General features: G+C 39.5%; 3 protein-coding genes across 4 annotated transcripts; 2 read left to right on the top strand and 1 right to left on the bottom strand.

Annotated features, from left to right (window-relative positions):
• Nucleotides 1–2,184: 2,184 nt before the first annotated feature.
• On the top strand, nucleotides 2,185–8,615 carry kpna1 (karyopherin alpha 1 (importin alpha 5); the record flags this gene model as incomplete). Its single annotated transcript, XM_079259793.1, is given in 15 exon segments — nucleotides 2,185–2,208; nucleotides 2,211–2,262; nucleotides 2,940–3,073; nucleotides 3,181–3,294; nucleotides 3,530–3,629; nucleotides 3,964–4,058; nucleotides 4,219–4,350; nucleotides 4,508–4,596; nucleotides 4,686–4,785; nucleotides 4,976–5,139; nucleotides 5,386–5,464; nucleotides 5,547–5,672; nucleotides 5,762–5,889; nucleotides 6,078–6,253; nucleotides 6,515–8,615. Coding segments are annotated over 15 exon segments (1,701 nt in total). The 3' UTR covers nucleotides 6,703–8,615.
• Nucleotides 8,616–8,749: 134 nt separating this feature from the next.
• fam162a (family with sequence similarity 162 member A) lies at nucleotides 8,750–12,161 on the bottom strand. Its single transcript, XM_079259794.1, has 5 exons — nucleotides 12,024–12,161; nucleotides 11,265–11,339; nucleotides 10,766–10,877; nucleotides 9,649–9,757; nucleotides 8,750–9,450 (listed from the first exon to the last, which is right to left on the bottom strand). Exons 1-5 carry the CDS (start codon nucleotides 12,064–12,066, stop codon nucleotides 9,334–9,336), a joined length of 456 nt encoding a protein of 151 aa, XP_079115920.1. The 5' UTR covers nucleotides 12,067–12,161; the 3' UTR covers nucleotides 8,750–9,333.
• A 535-nt stretch (nucleotides 12,162–12,696) lies between these two features.
• On the top strand, nucleotides 12,697–16,032 carry mix23 (mitochondrial matrix import factor 23). 2 transcript variants are annotated; one of them, XM_079259440.1, is made up of 5 exons: nucleotides 12,697–12,777; nucleotides 14,850–14,975; nucleotides 15,084–15,230; nucleotides 15,590–15,649; nucleotides 15,745–16,032. In XM_079259440.1, the coding sequence occupies exons 1-5, from the start codon at nucleotides 12,727–12,729 to the stop codon at nucleotides 15,793–15,795; spliced, it is 435 nt and encodes a 144-aa protein (XP_079115566.1). In that variant the 5' UTR covers nucleotides 12,697–12,726; the 3' UTR covers nucleotides 15,796–16,032. The 2 variants fall into 2 exon arrangements, with proteins under 2 accessions (XP_079115566.1, XP_079115567.1); XM_079259441.1 differs by having other exon boundaries at nucleotides 12,754–12,889.
• Nucleotides 16,033–16,418: the final 386 nt, after the last annotated feature.

The raw sequence follows: 16,418 nt of genomic DNA, 5'->3' as shown, positions 1-16,418 counted from the left end.
TTCTCCTGTATTTTTTTTTTTTATGCACAACAAGAATGCTTAAATGAAACATTTGTTAGCTTTTAACAGGGTGCTGCTGAGGACTGGAGACTGTTTGCAGCAGACTGGTGCTGAACGGAAACAGCCCATTAAACATGAACGGAATGTTTATAAACAGCCTTTTCCAGAGTTATCAAACTATCAGGGCAAACATTAAAACATTTCAACAACATTCTTTAGGAATTATGTACATTCTTCTTCAGTGTCATCAAGTCCATCATTAGTTACCAGGACATGACCCTGGGCATCCTCCTCGCGCTGCTGCGCCTGCGGGCAGTACCTGCGTGTGTGAGCGTAGTCTCCGGTGGCCTCACAAATGGGACAGATGTAATTCCGGAGAATTGGGCAGATGACTTTCCCGTTGTCTGATCTGAGAGTGTGTGAGCGGTACACCCGCGCAGACTCCCCGTTCTGCTTGCAGAAGCGACAGTAGTCCGCATGTGTTCCGCTGCTGGTGTCGGACGGGCTGCTGGCCGAGCTGCTCTCTGCAGAGCTGTTGGGAGGTTTGGACTTCCCCAGGGATGACTTTTGTAGGTAGCTCCCCTGCATCACCGATGGTTCTCTCTTTGGTTTCTCAGGGTCTCCGCTGTTCACGTCATGCCGGTGGCCCAGCCTCTCCAGCAGTCTGCCCAGATTCATGTAGTCGCGCCACATGTCGAAACTGTCCTCGCTGTAGAGGAGCGAACTCTGCACGTCGACTCTTCTTTGCATTATGAGTATTTAAAATATAATTATGCTTGTGCATGGTGTGTCATATTTATAGAAACCTAAAACTAAACTGAAACGTTCCCATCCCTGATTGACAGCAGGTGTTAACGTTGTGATGTTGAAAAGATTACTTTTTATCTAAAACGCAAAGATTTTGCGCGTGGCCGCTTGAAGATCCTCAAACACAGAGGAGCTTCTATGAAAACAGATTTCATACGACATGGGTTATTACTTTCAGCATGGGCTTTATACCTTATATGTTTTGATTATATTTCCAGAGAAAACAACTATAACATTTAATTCCTATGGATGGCAACCAACAAATTACACTATCAAATTCATCAAGACTCATTTGTCTTTAACAAATTTTCTTGTTTGAAGAAAGCACGTGCCTTATGTGACAGGTCAGAAGGAGTTCAGACACATTCGATTTTAATTATCTTAATTGTCAGGAGTCATCCCCTTAATGACTGACCTTATGCCGTACACACGCACACGCACAGCAAATATACCGGCTATATTCTTAAATGATGGAAGCTTGAAAGAAGATACAGATTAAAAGTTGTTATCAAAATTTTAGTCGCTCATGTTTTTGCGCAGAAATTAAGTTCGCCGGTGTATTATTTATTTATTTATTCATTTATTTATTTATTTGCATATTTTTTGGCCGCATTCATTTGGTCATTTGTATAAAGATTATTCTTCTGTTAGTGTATTTGCCAGCACGGGTGCACTATACAGCTGACTAAACGGAATATAAAGTATTTAGGCTACAGTTTCTGGTGAGATGCGCAGCTTATTATAAGGTTCATCCATTATTGTGGAAATCGTATGTTTTATATTTTATTGTTAAATAAGTAGGCTAGTCTAAATTATATGTTCATAATACTAAGGACGATGATTCAAAGAGACAGTGTGACAACGACACGTATTTACAATAATTTGTGTTGCCAACGCTGCCTGTGTTGTCACGCAGTCTGATGAAGGTTCTTGATGTGTTCATGAAAGTGTGTGCGTGTATTATTAGTTAGTGTGCAAACACTTCAGGTCATCTGGTGGTCACCGACGCCGTGGCGTCTAGTGTAGTGCACTTCAAAACAATGCCACATTTAAGATCACACCTGCATAGTCTGGAATCACCTTCAGCTACCAGAGGGGGAAAAAGGGGAGGGGGCTACAAAGAAAAAAAAACTTTTGACAACCACACAAACTGATGGGGAATCTCCGTCTTGGTTTTGCTTTGAGTTAAAACTATAAACCAACATTCCCCTAAAAACAAAACAAAACTAAAACAAAAAAAGAAGAAGAAAGAAAGAAAATAAGTCTTTATTTTATAAAACCGAAGAGGCAAATTTCCTATTTCTGAACCACAGAGCGTTGGGTGGGCGGGGCCACAAAGAGCGTAAGGAGAGCCTTGGGGTGCGTTTAATGTCACGCATGCGCATTAACATACCGGCGACGACGGTAGAAACGGTGGCCTAACTAATAAGGGGATTACGGAGCCCAGTCTGACAGGTCAAATCATTATGAATGCTTTTATTTTAGCTTTTCAGGCTAAGAAACGCTTTCCAACGACAAGATAAACGCTAGCCTTGTCGTCAGAAGCTTTTTGGAAACATTTTACTGTCGCGCGAGTATTCGTTTACGCAAGGTATCGAGCTTAGCTATCTCCTGTTAGCTTCCCAGCTAGCTTTCAGTAACAACGACATTAGTAAACTAACAAAGTGTTGGGAATGGAGCATATTAATTTAGATTTCTATCATGCCTTACCGAAGTCTGATTCAATAGCGGGCATGTTTGTCACTGGCCAGATATTATTTATATTAATGATTGTTTACTAATCCTGCCGCGTAAAGTCACAGAAAGCTAACATGCTAGCTTGGTATCTTTAGACGCTTCTAGGTGTTTAGCAATGTGTTTGTTAAGAAGAAAGATCCAGTGTCAGCAGTCTAAACGACAACCAAAGCTTGAGTATTAACGTTATTACCTCAGATGATGATTGTCAACCTTAGTCGAAGAATAGCCACTTTAAGAAAACTGATGGATGTGTACTACATGTATTGTTTAACAACATATGACTAAAATTAAAATTTGTGTATTGGTAAGCCGCTCTGTGTCCACAAGAAGTTCAGTGAATTTCTTCCAAGTTATATCCAGATCTGCCAAAATTATATACTTTTGTGTCTTTTTAGGCTGCACAATGAGTCAAGGAAAGGACAATGCGAGACTCAAGAGCTACAAGAACAAATCTCTTAATACAGATGAGATGAGAAGAAGGAGGGAAGAGGAAGGCCTGCAGCTCCGCAAACAGAAGAAGGATGAACAAGTAAGTACAATAAGAGCTATATTGATCCTAACACTGTCTTAACTGCTAATTTAATATTAATAAACAAACATGCCACAACAATGAATCTAACTGTTGTTATGTTGCAGCTTTTTAAAAGAAGAAATGTTGCCACAGTGGGAGATGATGGGGTCTTGGAGGATGATGGAATGGCAGATAGTGGCTTCCTGGAATCCCAAGCTAACAACTTGGATCCACATGTGGTGAGAAGGCGTTCATTTATAAATAACCTGTTTGCTTTGATATGCAGTGTATTCACTAACTACACGCACCAAGTCAGATGTGACAGTCATTCATTAACCATCTTGTGCAAGTAGGAATTGGCTTGAAATTATGTGTACGTTGATTTGTGTATGTAAAGTGCCCTGTGACAACATTGTTGTGAGTGGCACTATGCAAAAAAAAAAGCTGAATTGAAGTGTATTGAATCTTGTGCAGGGTGGGGTGATCTCAGAAGACATGATTCAGATGATCTTCTCCAGTTCTCCTGAACAACAGCTAATAGGCACTCAACGCTTTAGGAAACTTCTTTCTAAAGGTATGGATTCCTGAGCTGTGTGTCATTCCTAATGAGTGTTTCTCCTCTGGTCAGTGAAATGAACTGTATTTACACAATTTTTCTAGTGCAAGATGATTGCTAAATGTCCTCAGCACAAAACAAGATACTTTGTCTTCTTGCACACATTTATTATATTTTTTTAACTATGTAGGCGATACTGGTGATAAGATTGTGAAGCTGTTTAAAATCTGCTACATCAACTCATGTTTTATTGCCTCAGCCATGTGCTTTTGTGGAATTAATTAAAATAAATAAATATTAATAACTTTAGTATGTGTCATTTAATGCCTTTCCCTGATGTATGTCACTGCAGAGCCCAACCCACCTATTGATGAAGTTATTGCCACTCCAGGAGTGGTGGAGCGTTTTGTTGAGTTCCTGAAGAGAAGAGAAAACTGCACATTGCAGGTAAACTTCACCAACTGTGTGAATAGGACAGCTATGTGAATGAGCCATGAAGTACCATCATGTTGTTGTCCTCATAAGATGATGGCGTGACATATTTTAGATGGTGCGCTTGATGAATGCTCTGGGTCTCAACCTGTACATTTTCCGCATATTGTCTTAGTTTGAGGCAGCTTGGGTGTTGACCAACATTGCCTCAGGTACGTCCCACCAGACACGGGTTGTAATCCAGGCTGGAGCTGTGCCCATATTCATAGAGATGCTCTGCTCAGATTTTGAAGACGTACAGGAACAGGTAAGACAGTTTAAAGTTCTTGCTTGTAGCCACTGCTGTCTGTCAGCTAAGAATTTTTATTGTCTGTCTGAAAGATGTTATTGAAAAGTCTCCTGTCATTGACAATTGTACATTTATGAAGTTGCTGTGTGACTTGAATAATGGCTTTACCCTTCAGGCTGTGTGGGCCTTGGGAAACATAGCAGGCGATAGCACAGAATGCAGAGACTTTGTCATAGACTGCAACATTCTTCCTTCCCTGATGCAGTGAGTAGCGGCTCAGTGTTACAGTGTCATCTTCTCACGTTCTTGGAATTAAAGAACACATTGATCATTTTACTCGCTAACTCTTGCAGATTATTGGCCAAGCAAAATCGCCTAACCATGATGAGAAACGCAGTGTGGGCACTGTCAAACCTGTGCAGAGGAAAGAACCCACCTCCAGACTTCACCAAGGTAATTTGCCATGTAAATTTATCACTATAGTAACTGCATACATCCTACATTATTGATGTTGTCATATTACACATTTCAAGGTCAAAATGGGTATATAGTTGGATATATCTGATCTGAAAACAGTTTGACTCACTCAACTCATCGCTGTGTTCCCCTGATCAGCTTTTCTTTGTCCCATTATTTCTTCTAGGTGTCTCCGTGTCTCAGTGTGCTGTCTTGGCTGCTGTTTGTCAATGACACAGACATCCTAGCTGATGCTTGCTGGGCACTCTCCTACCTATCTGATGGCCCCAACGACAAAATCCAGGCTGTTATTGACTCAGGAGTCTGCCGCAGGCTGGTCGAATTACTGATGTGCGAGATTAAACACATACATTTGAATATGTTGAGGGATGTTTATATTATTATTTGTAAGTGATTCGCTTAATGTTTGTAAACAGACAACCAGAGTCATATTATTTGCACTAAGTCACTGAAACAGATGCAGAACCTCCTAAATGAATCATTCATCTCCACTATGTCAAAACTAGATGTGAATATGTAACGTAAAGTATTTACTTTAATAAAGTAATTACATACAACAATTCTGCTTCTCTCTAGGCACTCTGATTATAAGGTGGTGTCTCCTGCACTGCGTGCTGTTGGAAACATAGTCACTGGAGATGATATGCAGACACAGGTGAGACCAGCAAACTGAGCTGAGCTATAGCGCCTGCACTGGCGATATGAATGTTCTGATTTTGTGTTTAATTTTTTTCAAGGTTATTCTAAACTGTTCAGCGCTGCAATCCCTACTTCACCTCCTGAACAGCCCCAAGGAATCCATCAAGAAGGAAGCCTGTTGGACGATCTCAAACATAACAGCAGGCAATCGGGCACAAATACAGGTGTGCTTTCTTTTTTTTTCTTCCTGAATACAGTTTGAAAGTAATAAGTTATTATTATATAATTAATCTGTCTCTTCGCCTGATGACAGATGGTGATGGATGCAGGTCTGCTACCCCCTCTCATCACTATTCTGCAAGTAGCAGAGTTTCGCACAAGGAAGGAGGCAGCGTGGGCCATCACCAACGCCACCTCAGGTGGCTCTGCAGAGCAGATAAGGTAGGGGACTGATGAAGATTATTGTACTGCATATAGCTGAATTTGAAATATAAGTAAATGAGAAACAAACTGCATATAGTATGTTTAGCATGAAATCAGTTTGTCCTTTTTAATTAAACTTGATATGTACACTTGAAAGACCTATTTATAGTCTGTTTCATTCCGACTGTGTGTGCTGCCTCCTGCAGGCATCTAGTTGAACTTGGCTGTATAAAACCTCTGTGTGACCTGCTCACACTCATGGATTCCAAAATAGTTCAAGTGGCTCTAAATGGCCTCGAGAACATCCTACGACTGGGAGAACTGGAGGCCAAAAGAGGGGGAGGCATCAACCCTTACTGTGCACTCATTGAGGAGGCCTATGGTGAGTACATGTGCCATTACAACAGTGACATTTTTCTTGTCTCGATGGTTAATGAAAACACGGAGCTGAAAACAAGTTGTTTGTTTGTCTCTTTTTTTATGCAAAGGATAGATCAAGTCCAATCATGATAAATAGTTTACGTTTAATTGTTAAATGAACATATTAATGATTAAAAATGAAGATGTCACTTTTTGTAAACCAAAAGAAGCCAGAATAATAAAATATTTACTGTTTCTGATTGAATCTGTCTCTCCCTTGTAGGTCTGGACAAGCTGGAGTTCTTGCAAGGCCATGAGAACCAGGAAATCTACCAGAAAGCTTTCGACCTGATCGAGCGCTACTTCAACACGGAAGATGAAGACCCATCTCTGGCTCCAGCTGTTGACATGCAGCAGCAGCAGTTCCTCTTTCAGCAGTGCGAGGCCCCCATGGAGGGCTTCCAGCTATAATGCTAAATACTCCCTCCCCTTGTGCTCCACCATCATCTTCACCTACCTTCATATTTCTCAATCTGCCTGCAGGCAAGATCCAGGGTTAACACAACCCATGGTCTCCTCTTCTTGCTTTCAGAAAGGCAGATTTAATCATAATCATTAAAAAAAAAACAAAAAAAAAAACCCATGATAGCACACGTCTGTGTGTACGTCCAACATGGGTCAGTTTCTGCCATCTTGTCAGCCAGTTTGTGAAGGTTTTATTTAATCATTCTGTTTTTTGCTGACTTCCTTAACATATGAACCCCCTCTTTACCTGCTCAGACCCCAGTATCTCTCACTAGCAGATTGCCCTTGTAATAACACCCCTGTATTACTTAATCGATCTGCTCCTCCGTTCTTTCAAAACAAGCTCTTCTCATTCATCCCAAAGGGTTGGTAAGCGCCATCTCTGATTCGGTGGGAGTATTTGGACTGCACTAATTGTCTGAAGCATTAAATGACTCGCATGACAGACAAAAATAGACATAATTATCCCCCTTACCATTTCTACACACACAGAGGAATGCTCTAACCTAAGCACTGGACTGACCATTAGACGTTGACCACATGTTTGTGTCACTTGGACTGTGTCACAGGACTCAACTGACCTTTCTGAAAGGCACTCAAGTCAAAAACAGAGGACGAATCCTCTGTCCTTCTCTCTTTAACCACAGATGGACTAATTAAAAATTTGACTGTGTCACTGAGGGTTGGAGCTTGTTGACAAACCGGGCTGCTTGCATTCCCACCTGGATCTCATATCATTCCTCTAACCAGTATTGGGATATTTCAACCTGCAACGGTTCCATCCTCACGAAGACGTCTCCTGCCTTTTAGTGTGATGTGAATAACCCCATGGAACCATGGGAATTGGAGTCTTCCCTCACACTGAGACAATTGGACGGACTTGGACGAAACAGACTATATGATTCTGGATTCTGTCCAGCAGCAAACCAGCGGGAATTTTTATTATCATACCATCATTTCATTTCATTTGCAGCACTTTAGTTCTGGACTGATGCCTGCTCATTAACAGTATTTTCTACATTACTTGGCTATTTAATTAGTTGATGACATGGCTCTTCCCTCCTCAGGAAGCAGGTGTAAAGAGGGGTGGTGTGTTTCTTCTGCCCCCTACTGGCATGTCATAGAAGACACCGTTTACCCTTCCAAGAAAGGGACTGGAGCAAATTGTGAACCGATGCTAATGACACAATTATCACAATCAGAAGGATCATGACGCCTCAGCGAAGCTAAAAGAACTTCATTCTAACTAACAATTGGATTTTTAGCTGTAAGCAGCTTAAAACAAGTTCAGATAGTATTTTCCTTTTTATCATGCCAAATTAACACATGCATCAGCTATTAGGCTTGAAGTATTGTTACGTCTTGCCCTTTCGAATTTGGGGGTTAGCATCTGTCATATTGTCATGGTGCCATAATCCTTGTTCAAACAAAATCCTTCTACACAATTTCAGCAAAGATCCAGATAAAAACTTGAAAACTCTGGTGATCACCTTAGTTAACTGAATGTTTGTTTACCAAGTCCTCTTTAAATTACATACTTTTGTCAAAATCTCTGCAAGAGATGACCAGCTCTACATGTTAATTACTGTTTGTTGTATTGAGTTTGTGCATCTGTCTCATGTTGCGCCATTTGCATAAAAATTGTTTCATGAACTCCTACAGTGGCAAATGAATCAGCTCCATTTAAGATGGTTTTTCTGTACACAGTTGCAACAATTTGCAGTTTTTATTTGAGACTATGCAGTATCAAACACAGAAATACTTGTTAGGTAATGCTGCTGGCTTTCACTACTATTTCCATGGAGTAAGGAAAACTAGCAAATAGTATTTAAAAAGTGACTGAATTTATTTTGGCCGTATAGCTTAGGTTTGAACACAACTAGAAGACAGAATAACTACTGAAAATGCCTGTGGATGCTCAGTAATCAAGGACATTTGCTTAAGCACTGAGTCGGTTGATATGCAGGTGAGTTAATGAGATCAGACAAGGAACTCGTGAAGCATTACTTTATTGACCATTTTTATAATGATTCCTATTTATAAACACAGATGCCATATACTTGATATTAGTATCTAGAAAAAGCTTGAGGAACTATTCATGTTGAATTCACTCCCTGGTGATTTTGTGAAAACTGAAGATTAGCACGCCTTTGCAAGTTCCAGCCAGGAAAACTAAACTTGCAAGTTTCATGTCTGAACTTGTGCACTGATTCGTTCACTGATTTTGTCTCCAATAAATTCGCAGTCAAAGCGCTGGGTTTTTGTAATGCCACAATATAACTCTCCAATATAATCAAATTTCTAGTACTGCAAATGTTTAGCATTTGCCTTTTACTCATTAAGTGCCAGTTTATGACCTCATCTGAACACAATCCATTTGTAGAGAAATCTTTGCAAGGGGTTGTATCTTAAAGCCTTCTCCCACTTTGAAAAGTACTACTGAACTGTACTAACTGTCCTGATACTTGATATTTGTTCTACCCCAGAAGAAAGAAGCTGTGGTATACACAGTATAAAGGGGGTTATCTGTCCAGTATATGGGGAGATTATAACTTTGCGGGGATGAGTTTCTCTCCATCACTGAGCCTTTTCAGACACTGCAACAGTGTTTGGATTCGGTTGCTGGTCTTCCACCCTCCACCTGGCTTTCTTTTCTACGTTGTGAGCTGTCAAAGATTCGTTCCTACCTGCAGCCTGCATAAACAAGAGGAAATACAGGTATTATTTTTTTTGTATATAAACCAAAAACTGGTACTTGACGATTTAGCTAATTTGTAATAAGTTTCACACAAGCGCAGAAACAAAGCCACCAGTAAGAACTGCAGTTAACCACAGTTCCTATTAATCTTGCTCATTTTGAAAGACATAATGAACTGATGAATTGTTACTCACCCTTTTGCCTGATATTACCATCAACAAACAGGCTCCCAATGTGGCTGCCATCATAAAATAAGCAGCTTTAACTCTGAGTTTGTTCCTGGCAGCGTCAAGCATCTCAAACCTGTTGAAAAATACAGGTGTACAATGAAAAAACCATCACATTGAAAGTTCCCATATTATTCTAAATTCACGATTCTAATAGTTACGTATCAGTCATATGAGTCCTATGACCTGTGTGTAAGACCCAAAAACAAAATTATTTCACTGCTTTTCAGTGACAACGTGTTTAAGAAGGTTAGTCTGAGATCTTTTCTTTTGCAACCTCTAGAAGGGAAGTATCCACTCCTCCAGTAGTAGATACTGCCATTAACCCGTCCCCTGGTTAGCTTAGCTTGCCCTCTGAAATCAACAAGCAGGCAGCAGCAAAAACTGCATCCTTTCCCTGAGAGGTGCGCGGAATGGGCTTGGACAGACACCGGTCATGAACATTTAAAAGATCAGACACAGAAACCACCCGTTCTCAGTAGAGCTCACCAGAGAAACTTTGAAATGGTTGAACTGAAGGACCAAGGCCAAATTTGGGGTAATACCCTTTAAAAACAATGTTGTTTGAGCTTTGACACCCATATGAAACTGCTGAAAAAATATATAGTATGGAGCCTTTAAAAGTAAACCTATTACAACATTACAACTATTTTTCAATTTACTTAACGGAACATGTAAACACGTGTAGGGCAACATCAGTAATGTCAAATACAACTGGCTCTTCAAGGTTATCCATGGCATCATATTTACAACAACTAAATAATTCAATACTCGGAAGAGTCCTCCTCACATTCAGGTTTTTTTAAGATGCCGAGTCCTGTGAGTATAGCAGGTGGCACTTTCTATGAACAAAAAGCAGATCTTTTACAGCAACAGCAGATCAGACGTGATCTCCACCCTGATGTTGGGAGCCACTACAATTATCTCCCACAATAAACAGATGCCTTGTTTGAACTACAGCCATCTCAGAGGACCTGCCACACACTCCACTGCTGCTCATCCAGTTAGCTGGCTCTGCTTTTGTGATAAGACAATCAGACAAGAACACTGGGAGGTCTGGTGTAAACAGGAAAAGTGTACTTACGACACAACCTCTGGTATCTGGTCTACCGACTTGAACCGACCTGACCAGATGAAAACTTTTTTGTCCCAATCAGAAGGTCTGTAGCCTGGAACTTTGAAAGAGGACCGTGGTTCTGTACAAAAGAACAGGGAGCAAATATTAATGAGCAAGCAGAAAATAATCTAGCTTATCCACACAAACATGATAATTTGTTCCATCCTCAGAATGTGGCTCCATTTCCTGTCGGTCAGTCTTCTGGGACCGTAAACACACATTCACACACTTAACCACGAAGAGAACTCTGTAACCTGTGATGCACAAAACCTAATGGCCAATTTTCTGCTTATGAAGTTAAAAATATGACAACTTTATTAGCTTTTATTAACTAAAAAGTCATCTTTAAAGGCATGTATCTTGTTAGTTTAAATCAGTTTTCTGCACCATAAGGAAAAAAACAAACTTTCAAGACTAAGAAAAAAAAAGAAAGCAAGGACATAGTAAATGATGGTTAAAACTTCACCTTGTGCCGAAGCTGCAGGAGCAGACTCAGATTTGGTCTCCTGGAGTTTATTGCACATCCCTCTATATTTTTGACCTGTGTATAAATAAAAACAATAAAACAGTAAAAGTGGTGCAAAGACATGGCCAAAAATAAGTTTCATTACTGTTAATCTACAGATAGTTTTTGATTCCTTATTTTCTTCACATCTTTTGCATTACACTGCTTCATCTTCAATAATAACCATATTTCTCATTATATCCCTAATCAAATATTTATGGTTTTACCAGATACTTATTGAAACTTTACACTTGTTTCTTTAACATGAACACATCTTTAACATGAACAACAATTTTAGAATAGGCAGCTTTTCTAATGATCAATACAAGATGTTTGATCGTGTTAAGAAATGCATACAAAACGTATAAATTTGCCTGACAAAGCCTGACCTAGCGTGTAAAGAGACAGAGATCTGCCGTGACGGTGCATGTTGTGCAATCTGATGGAAACTATCAACATACCTGTCGATGTAAAATAATATGCCAAAACCACAGACTGTACATCGCCACATTTAACAGGACATTTATACATCTCTATATTAAAACTGCCTTTCAAAAGACAAATGTTTATACGGAAATAAAGTATAAACTCTCTAACAACAGTTTAATTTCACAATTATTTTACGATTACAACAACACTAAACAGCACGTAGAACAACAGACAGAAGCAGGAAATTCATTTTATATCGACGACAACAAAATAAAAATTAACAATACGCACCGAAAACGCCGTCGGTGAAAAGGTGGGATCTGAGAAAATTCATGGTTTTGATGCAGAAATGTGGATTCTGAGTGCAAAACTATGAAAGTGCGATGCAAAGAGCAACAGAGTCCAACCTCTTCAGCGACCGAAAGTCACTGCCAAAACAGGGACCTAACATATCTGTAGGAGTCTGTGCCAAATGCCCGATCAAAACTTTCATATTCTTATAAAGTACATATATTCACTAGCAGAGGTTATAGCATAGTTATTTTATGTTTTAGTCCTTAACATCACATGAATAAAAATCTAAAGTTTAATTTCGCTTAGTACAAATTAAGTAATTGTTGTATATTATTGTAGTGGTGGGGTATAGTGCATATAAAACAAACATCCGAGTATTTCAACGTGTCATGTTTCAATCCAACCCACTTTATTTATATAACACATTTTATGATAGGTAGTTTCCAAAGTGCTTCACAGAATAAAACAAAAACAATGTTACAATACTAAAATATCAATAAATACAAATCAATAAACTCGTTCGTCCATGCAATAACTTAAAATGTATGTTTATTCAATGCATTGTGATCAGTGTAAGAATATAATTTTTTAGAGAAACATTAATAAAGCTTTAGCCTAAACAACTAATCAAGTGGGCTTTACGCAGGCACTGTCTTGGACAGACAGGTCGCGTTGATCCTGAAGGACCCTGCAGGCCATTATGGCGGCGCCCAACGGAACTTTAAATTGTGAGGACTTTTCGATGTTTCAGGTAAATTAAATGAAAAATTAATCGATCAACGCAAACTTGTCACAGAGTCGCAGTGATGTGATCCCTTACCTCTTGGAGAGTTACTGGCACGACACGTTACCTAATCAAAAAGGTGACCCTGCTGATCACTTCGTGGTCTCACTGTGTGGCTCTGCGAGGTCCGAGGACCCAGTCTGGATCAGAGTCCGAGGTCTGAATCAGAGTCCGAGGACCCAGTCTGGATCACAGGACTGAAAACTGTCTGGCATGTGCTGAAAGAGTCAGGCTTACCGTCTAGCTCAGACAGGCATGGACATAGTAACAGAACTAACCCGCTGATCAGTGTTTGCAGTGATATCAGATTCGTATCATCCCTTTTTATTCATGGTAAAGCCCCAATAGACCATTTGTACAACAAGTTGTACAAGCTCACCTTTGTGAAGCAGTACAAAGCATTGACATGATGCAATCAAGATCTTACTAACTCCAAGGTTTAGACTTTATCCTCTAGAGTTGAGGAAAAAATATTTATGCACTGTTTATTAATTGTAGTTTGCTCTTTTGTGGACTGATATAAATTTAAATGAACTGATATCCAGTTTTATGACCACTTGGCATAATTTCATGTTATTTAACTAAAATTAATGCCAAACACGGTGTAGAGTTCATCCCAAATATTGCATGTTTATTTTGTTTAAGTTTATGTGAATGTCAGTGTGTGATTGTATGTATTAGAGCAAAAGAAGCAGGCTGTCGTTTAACTGGATAAACAAATACAAAAGAGAAAAACAACAAATATACAGGGTCACAATTTAGTCACTTTCTTACAACAACAATATGTACAAACAAGCTCAGTGACACAAAAAAATTGGGATTACTTTTAAGGAAGACATTTTTCCTTACTGAGGAAAAAAATCTGTATATTTCCATCAAATTCAAGAACACTGGAGGGAAGACAAGCAAATCACTACAGGTGTCAGTTTAGTGGATTGAAATAGTCTGAATATTGCAAAACAAGTTAAATTAGACTTTGCTGAAGATCATTTTAAAAAGCCTCTGCAGCTAAACAACAATATTCATTCCAGAAAGATGAAAGCAAGAACAGCTTGAAATATAATAAACTATGGAGGGGGAATGGAAAGGGTTTGTGAACTTACGTCATCTGCCCAACATGATAGATACAGTGCAATGGCATGAGCAAATATGGCTGCCAGTAGAGCTGAAGCACTGTTGCTTCGTGATGATGTGATTTATTAGAAATACCAAGAGGAATCCTAAAGCTACAGAAATAAAGCTTTTTATATAACGTAAATAAAACCTATCGGATGATGTCTTGCCGTACAGATTACAATGAGTAGGAACATCCATCAAAAGCAATGCAGGAACTTCTTATGCCCTCCTAGTTCCTTCTCGCCGAAGGTCAACTACGGTCCAGCCAAAGTTATTCAAGGAAGAAATATTGGCATTTGTTGAAGTCCATCTTTCCCACTTCCAGTAGTTTCTATTAAGGATTATAAGTAATCCTTAAAACTTTATTTAGGTTATTCAACCTTTTGACCTTATAAAAATGGGCAGTCTGTTAATTTTCATAAATTTTTCATCATTTTAATCAGTCTCATTAGAACTGAGTCTACAAATCACTCACCCTGTATTCAGTTCACATGCAAACACATAAAAGAAATAATAATGTTAGTTAATTAAAAGCATAAAATGATGAATAAAACTCTTAAAAAAGTGTTTTGTTATTTTTCTTCACACCGCCACCTTCTCGGGTTCCACAATCCAAGACAGAGACATGATTGATCCATTTTGTTTTTGGATCCATTTCATTGTGTGTGGGAGCAGCAAAACCTGCATGACTTCAGTCTTTATGGGACCAAACTGAATATCCCTGATCTAGATGTTTTTTTGGCAACTCAAACATAATCTGAGACCAATTTAAGCCTTGTAAGGATTATAATTTATTTTAGCATAACAAACAACAGTGTAACATACAAGTTTGGAGCTCTTCTGTCCAGTCATTGCTTTATTATTGCTTTATTGGCTTCGGTTAACATGAAACCGCTCCCTGTCTTTGTGTCACTCTGTCGTAGGAGGTGCTGAAGGTGATGCGCACCATAGACGACCGCATCGTCCATGCCCTGAACACCACCGTGCCCACGGTGTCCTTCTCAGGAAAAGTGGATGCCACACAAACCTGCAAACAACTCTATGAGTCTGTCAGTGTCAAAACAAGAAGTTTCAGTTTGTTAGAAACGTATGATGTCCTGGGTTGTTAAAACACTGATCACTTATATTACACGTCTTTCCTTTTGTGCGTCCCACAGATGATGGAGGCCCATATGAACAGAGACAAAGCCATTAAGGCCTGTATAGCTCAGACATCTGAAGTGGTGGGACAGCTGCGTGAGCAGCGAGCAAAAGACAGTGAAGACATGGCACTAATCAAACAGCTCAGAAAGGAGCAGACCAAAGTAAGTCCCAGTATTTCAATGAAGGCAGCTTAACCTTGTGCAGATCATTTTATTCATGCCCATTAGTGAGATACTCTGATACCCCTGTATTTGTGTCACATAAATGAAAAGGATTAAGGATTTATAAAATGCTGACTATTACTTAACCCAATGTAAAGCAGAAATTTAATAAACTGTAGTTTTATTGACATTTCAGTAGATGGCAGAAGCAGTACGCCAGATATTAGACTATATTGCACTGTATTATGGGAACAGTTGTATCCAGGATGTTTTATTGTAGATGCTTCAGTTTAAACTCTTCTGTTTCGTCTGCATTCATGTCTGATTACACTCTTGTCTCTTGTCACTCTTGCCAACAGTTAAAGCTAATGCAGTCAGAGCTGAATGTGGAAGAAGTTGTCAATGATAGAAGTCTGAAGGTAAAGTTGCTGTCCTCATCGGTACTGTATCCTCCATTCATTGAAAACAGATGTCATCGTGTAGGATATTAATTGCCGTTTTTGTTGTTGTTCAGGTTTTCAATGAAAGATGCAGAATCCACTACAAGCCTCCGAAGGTGAAGTGAAGCTCCATCTGAAGAACTGGAGGCAGTTTTGCTCCAAAGTTTGAATCAAGACTGGAGCTGATACTGTGAGCTGCTGCTGAGTCCTGCGTGCCGGCTGCTCACCATCCAGACCTCTGTGACCTCCTCTCCACCTCACTCATATTCCATGTGATTATCGCATTGTCATCGCTGTAAAAGAGTCATCTGTGTGCTTCCTTACAACTATTGTACAAAAGGAGTTTTTTTTAAAGACAGTGAAGAGTTTTCCAATGACTTCTGTTGTCTTTGTTTCACATCATTTACAGAGATTTTGAGTTGTTTGGTGTTTTCTACAAAAAGTTTGTCTTTTTTTTTTTTTTTTTGCTCCGTTACAAAGCACCATCAAAGTAAGGATATTTCTGGGAGCTTCTAGATTTTCATTTTAGAGCATCAACATATTTTAATGAGCAGATGAGCTGAGAGAGCATAGGGTAATAATGACCTGAACTCAGGCTTTTAAAAACTCATGCCCGTACGCAGGAATTAGACGTACCATGACATGTTCTGAAAGGCCCACTGCAGCCTGGGGACGACGTGGTAAGCGTTGGTCACTGTAGTGTAGCAGTAATCCTGGACGTTCTCCTCTCGGGTCGGGCTTTTAATAA

The sequence above is a fragment of the Telmatherina bonti genome (genome assembly GCF_933228915.1).
Source record: "Telmatherina bonti genome assembly, chromosome: 20".
NCBI classification, from domain to species: domain Eukaryota; kingdom Metazoa; phylum Chordata; class Actinopteri; order Atheriniformes; family Telmatherinidae; genus Telmatherina; species Telmatherina bonti.
Note: the sequence above shows the minus strand (reverse complement) of the source record. Positions and strands in the feature narration are given on the sequence as shown.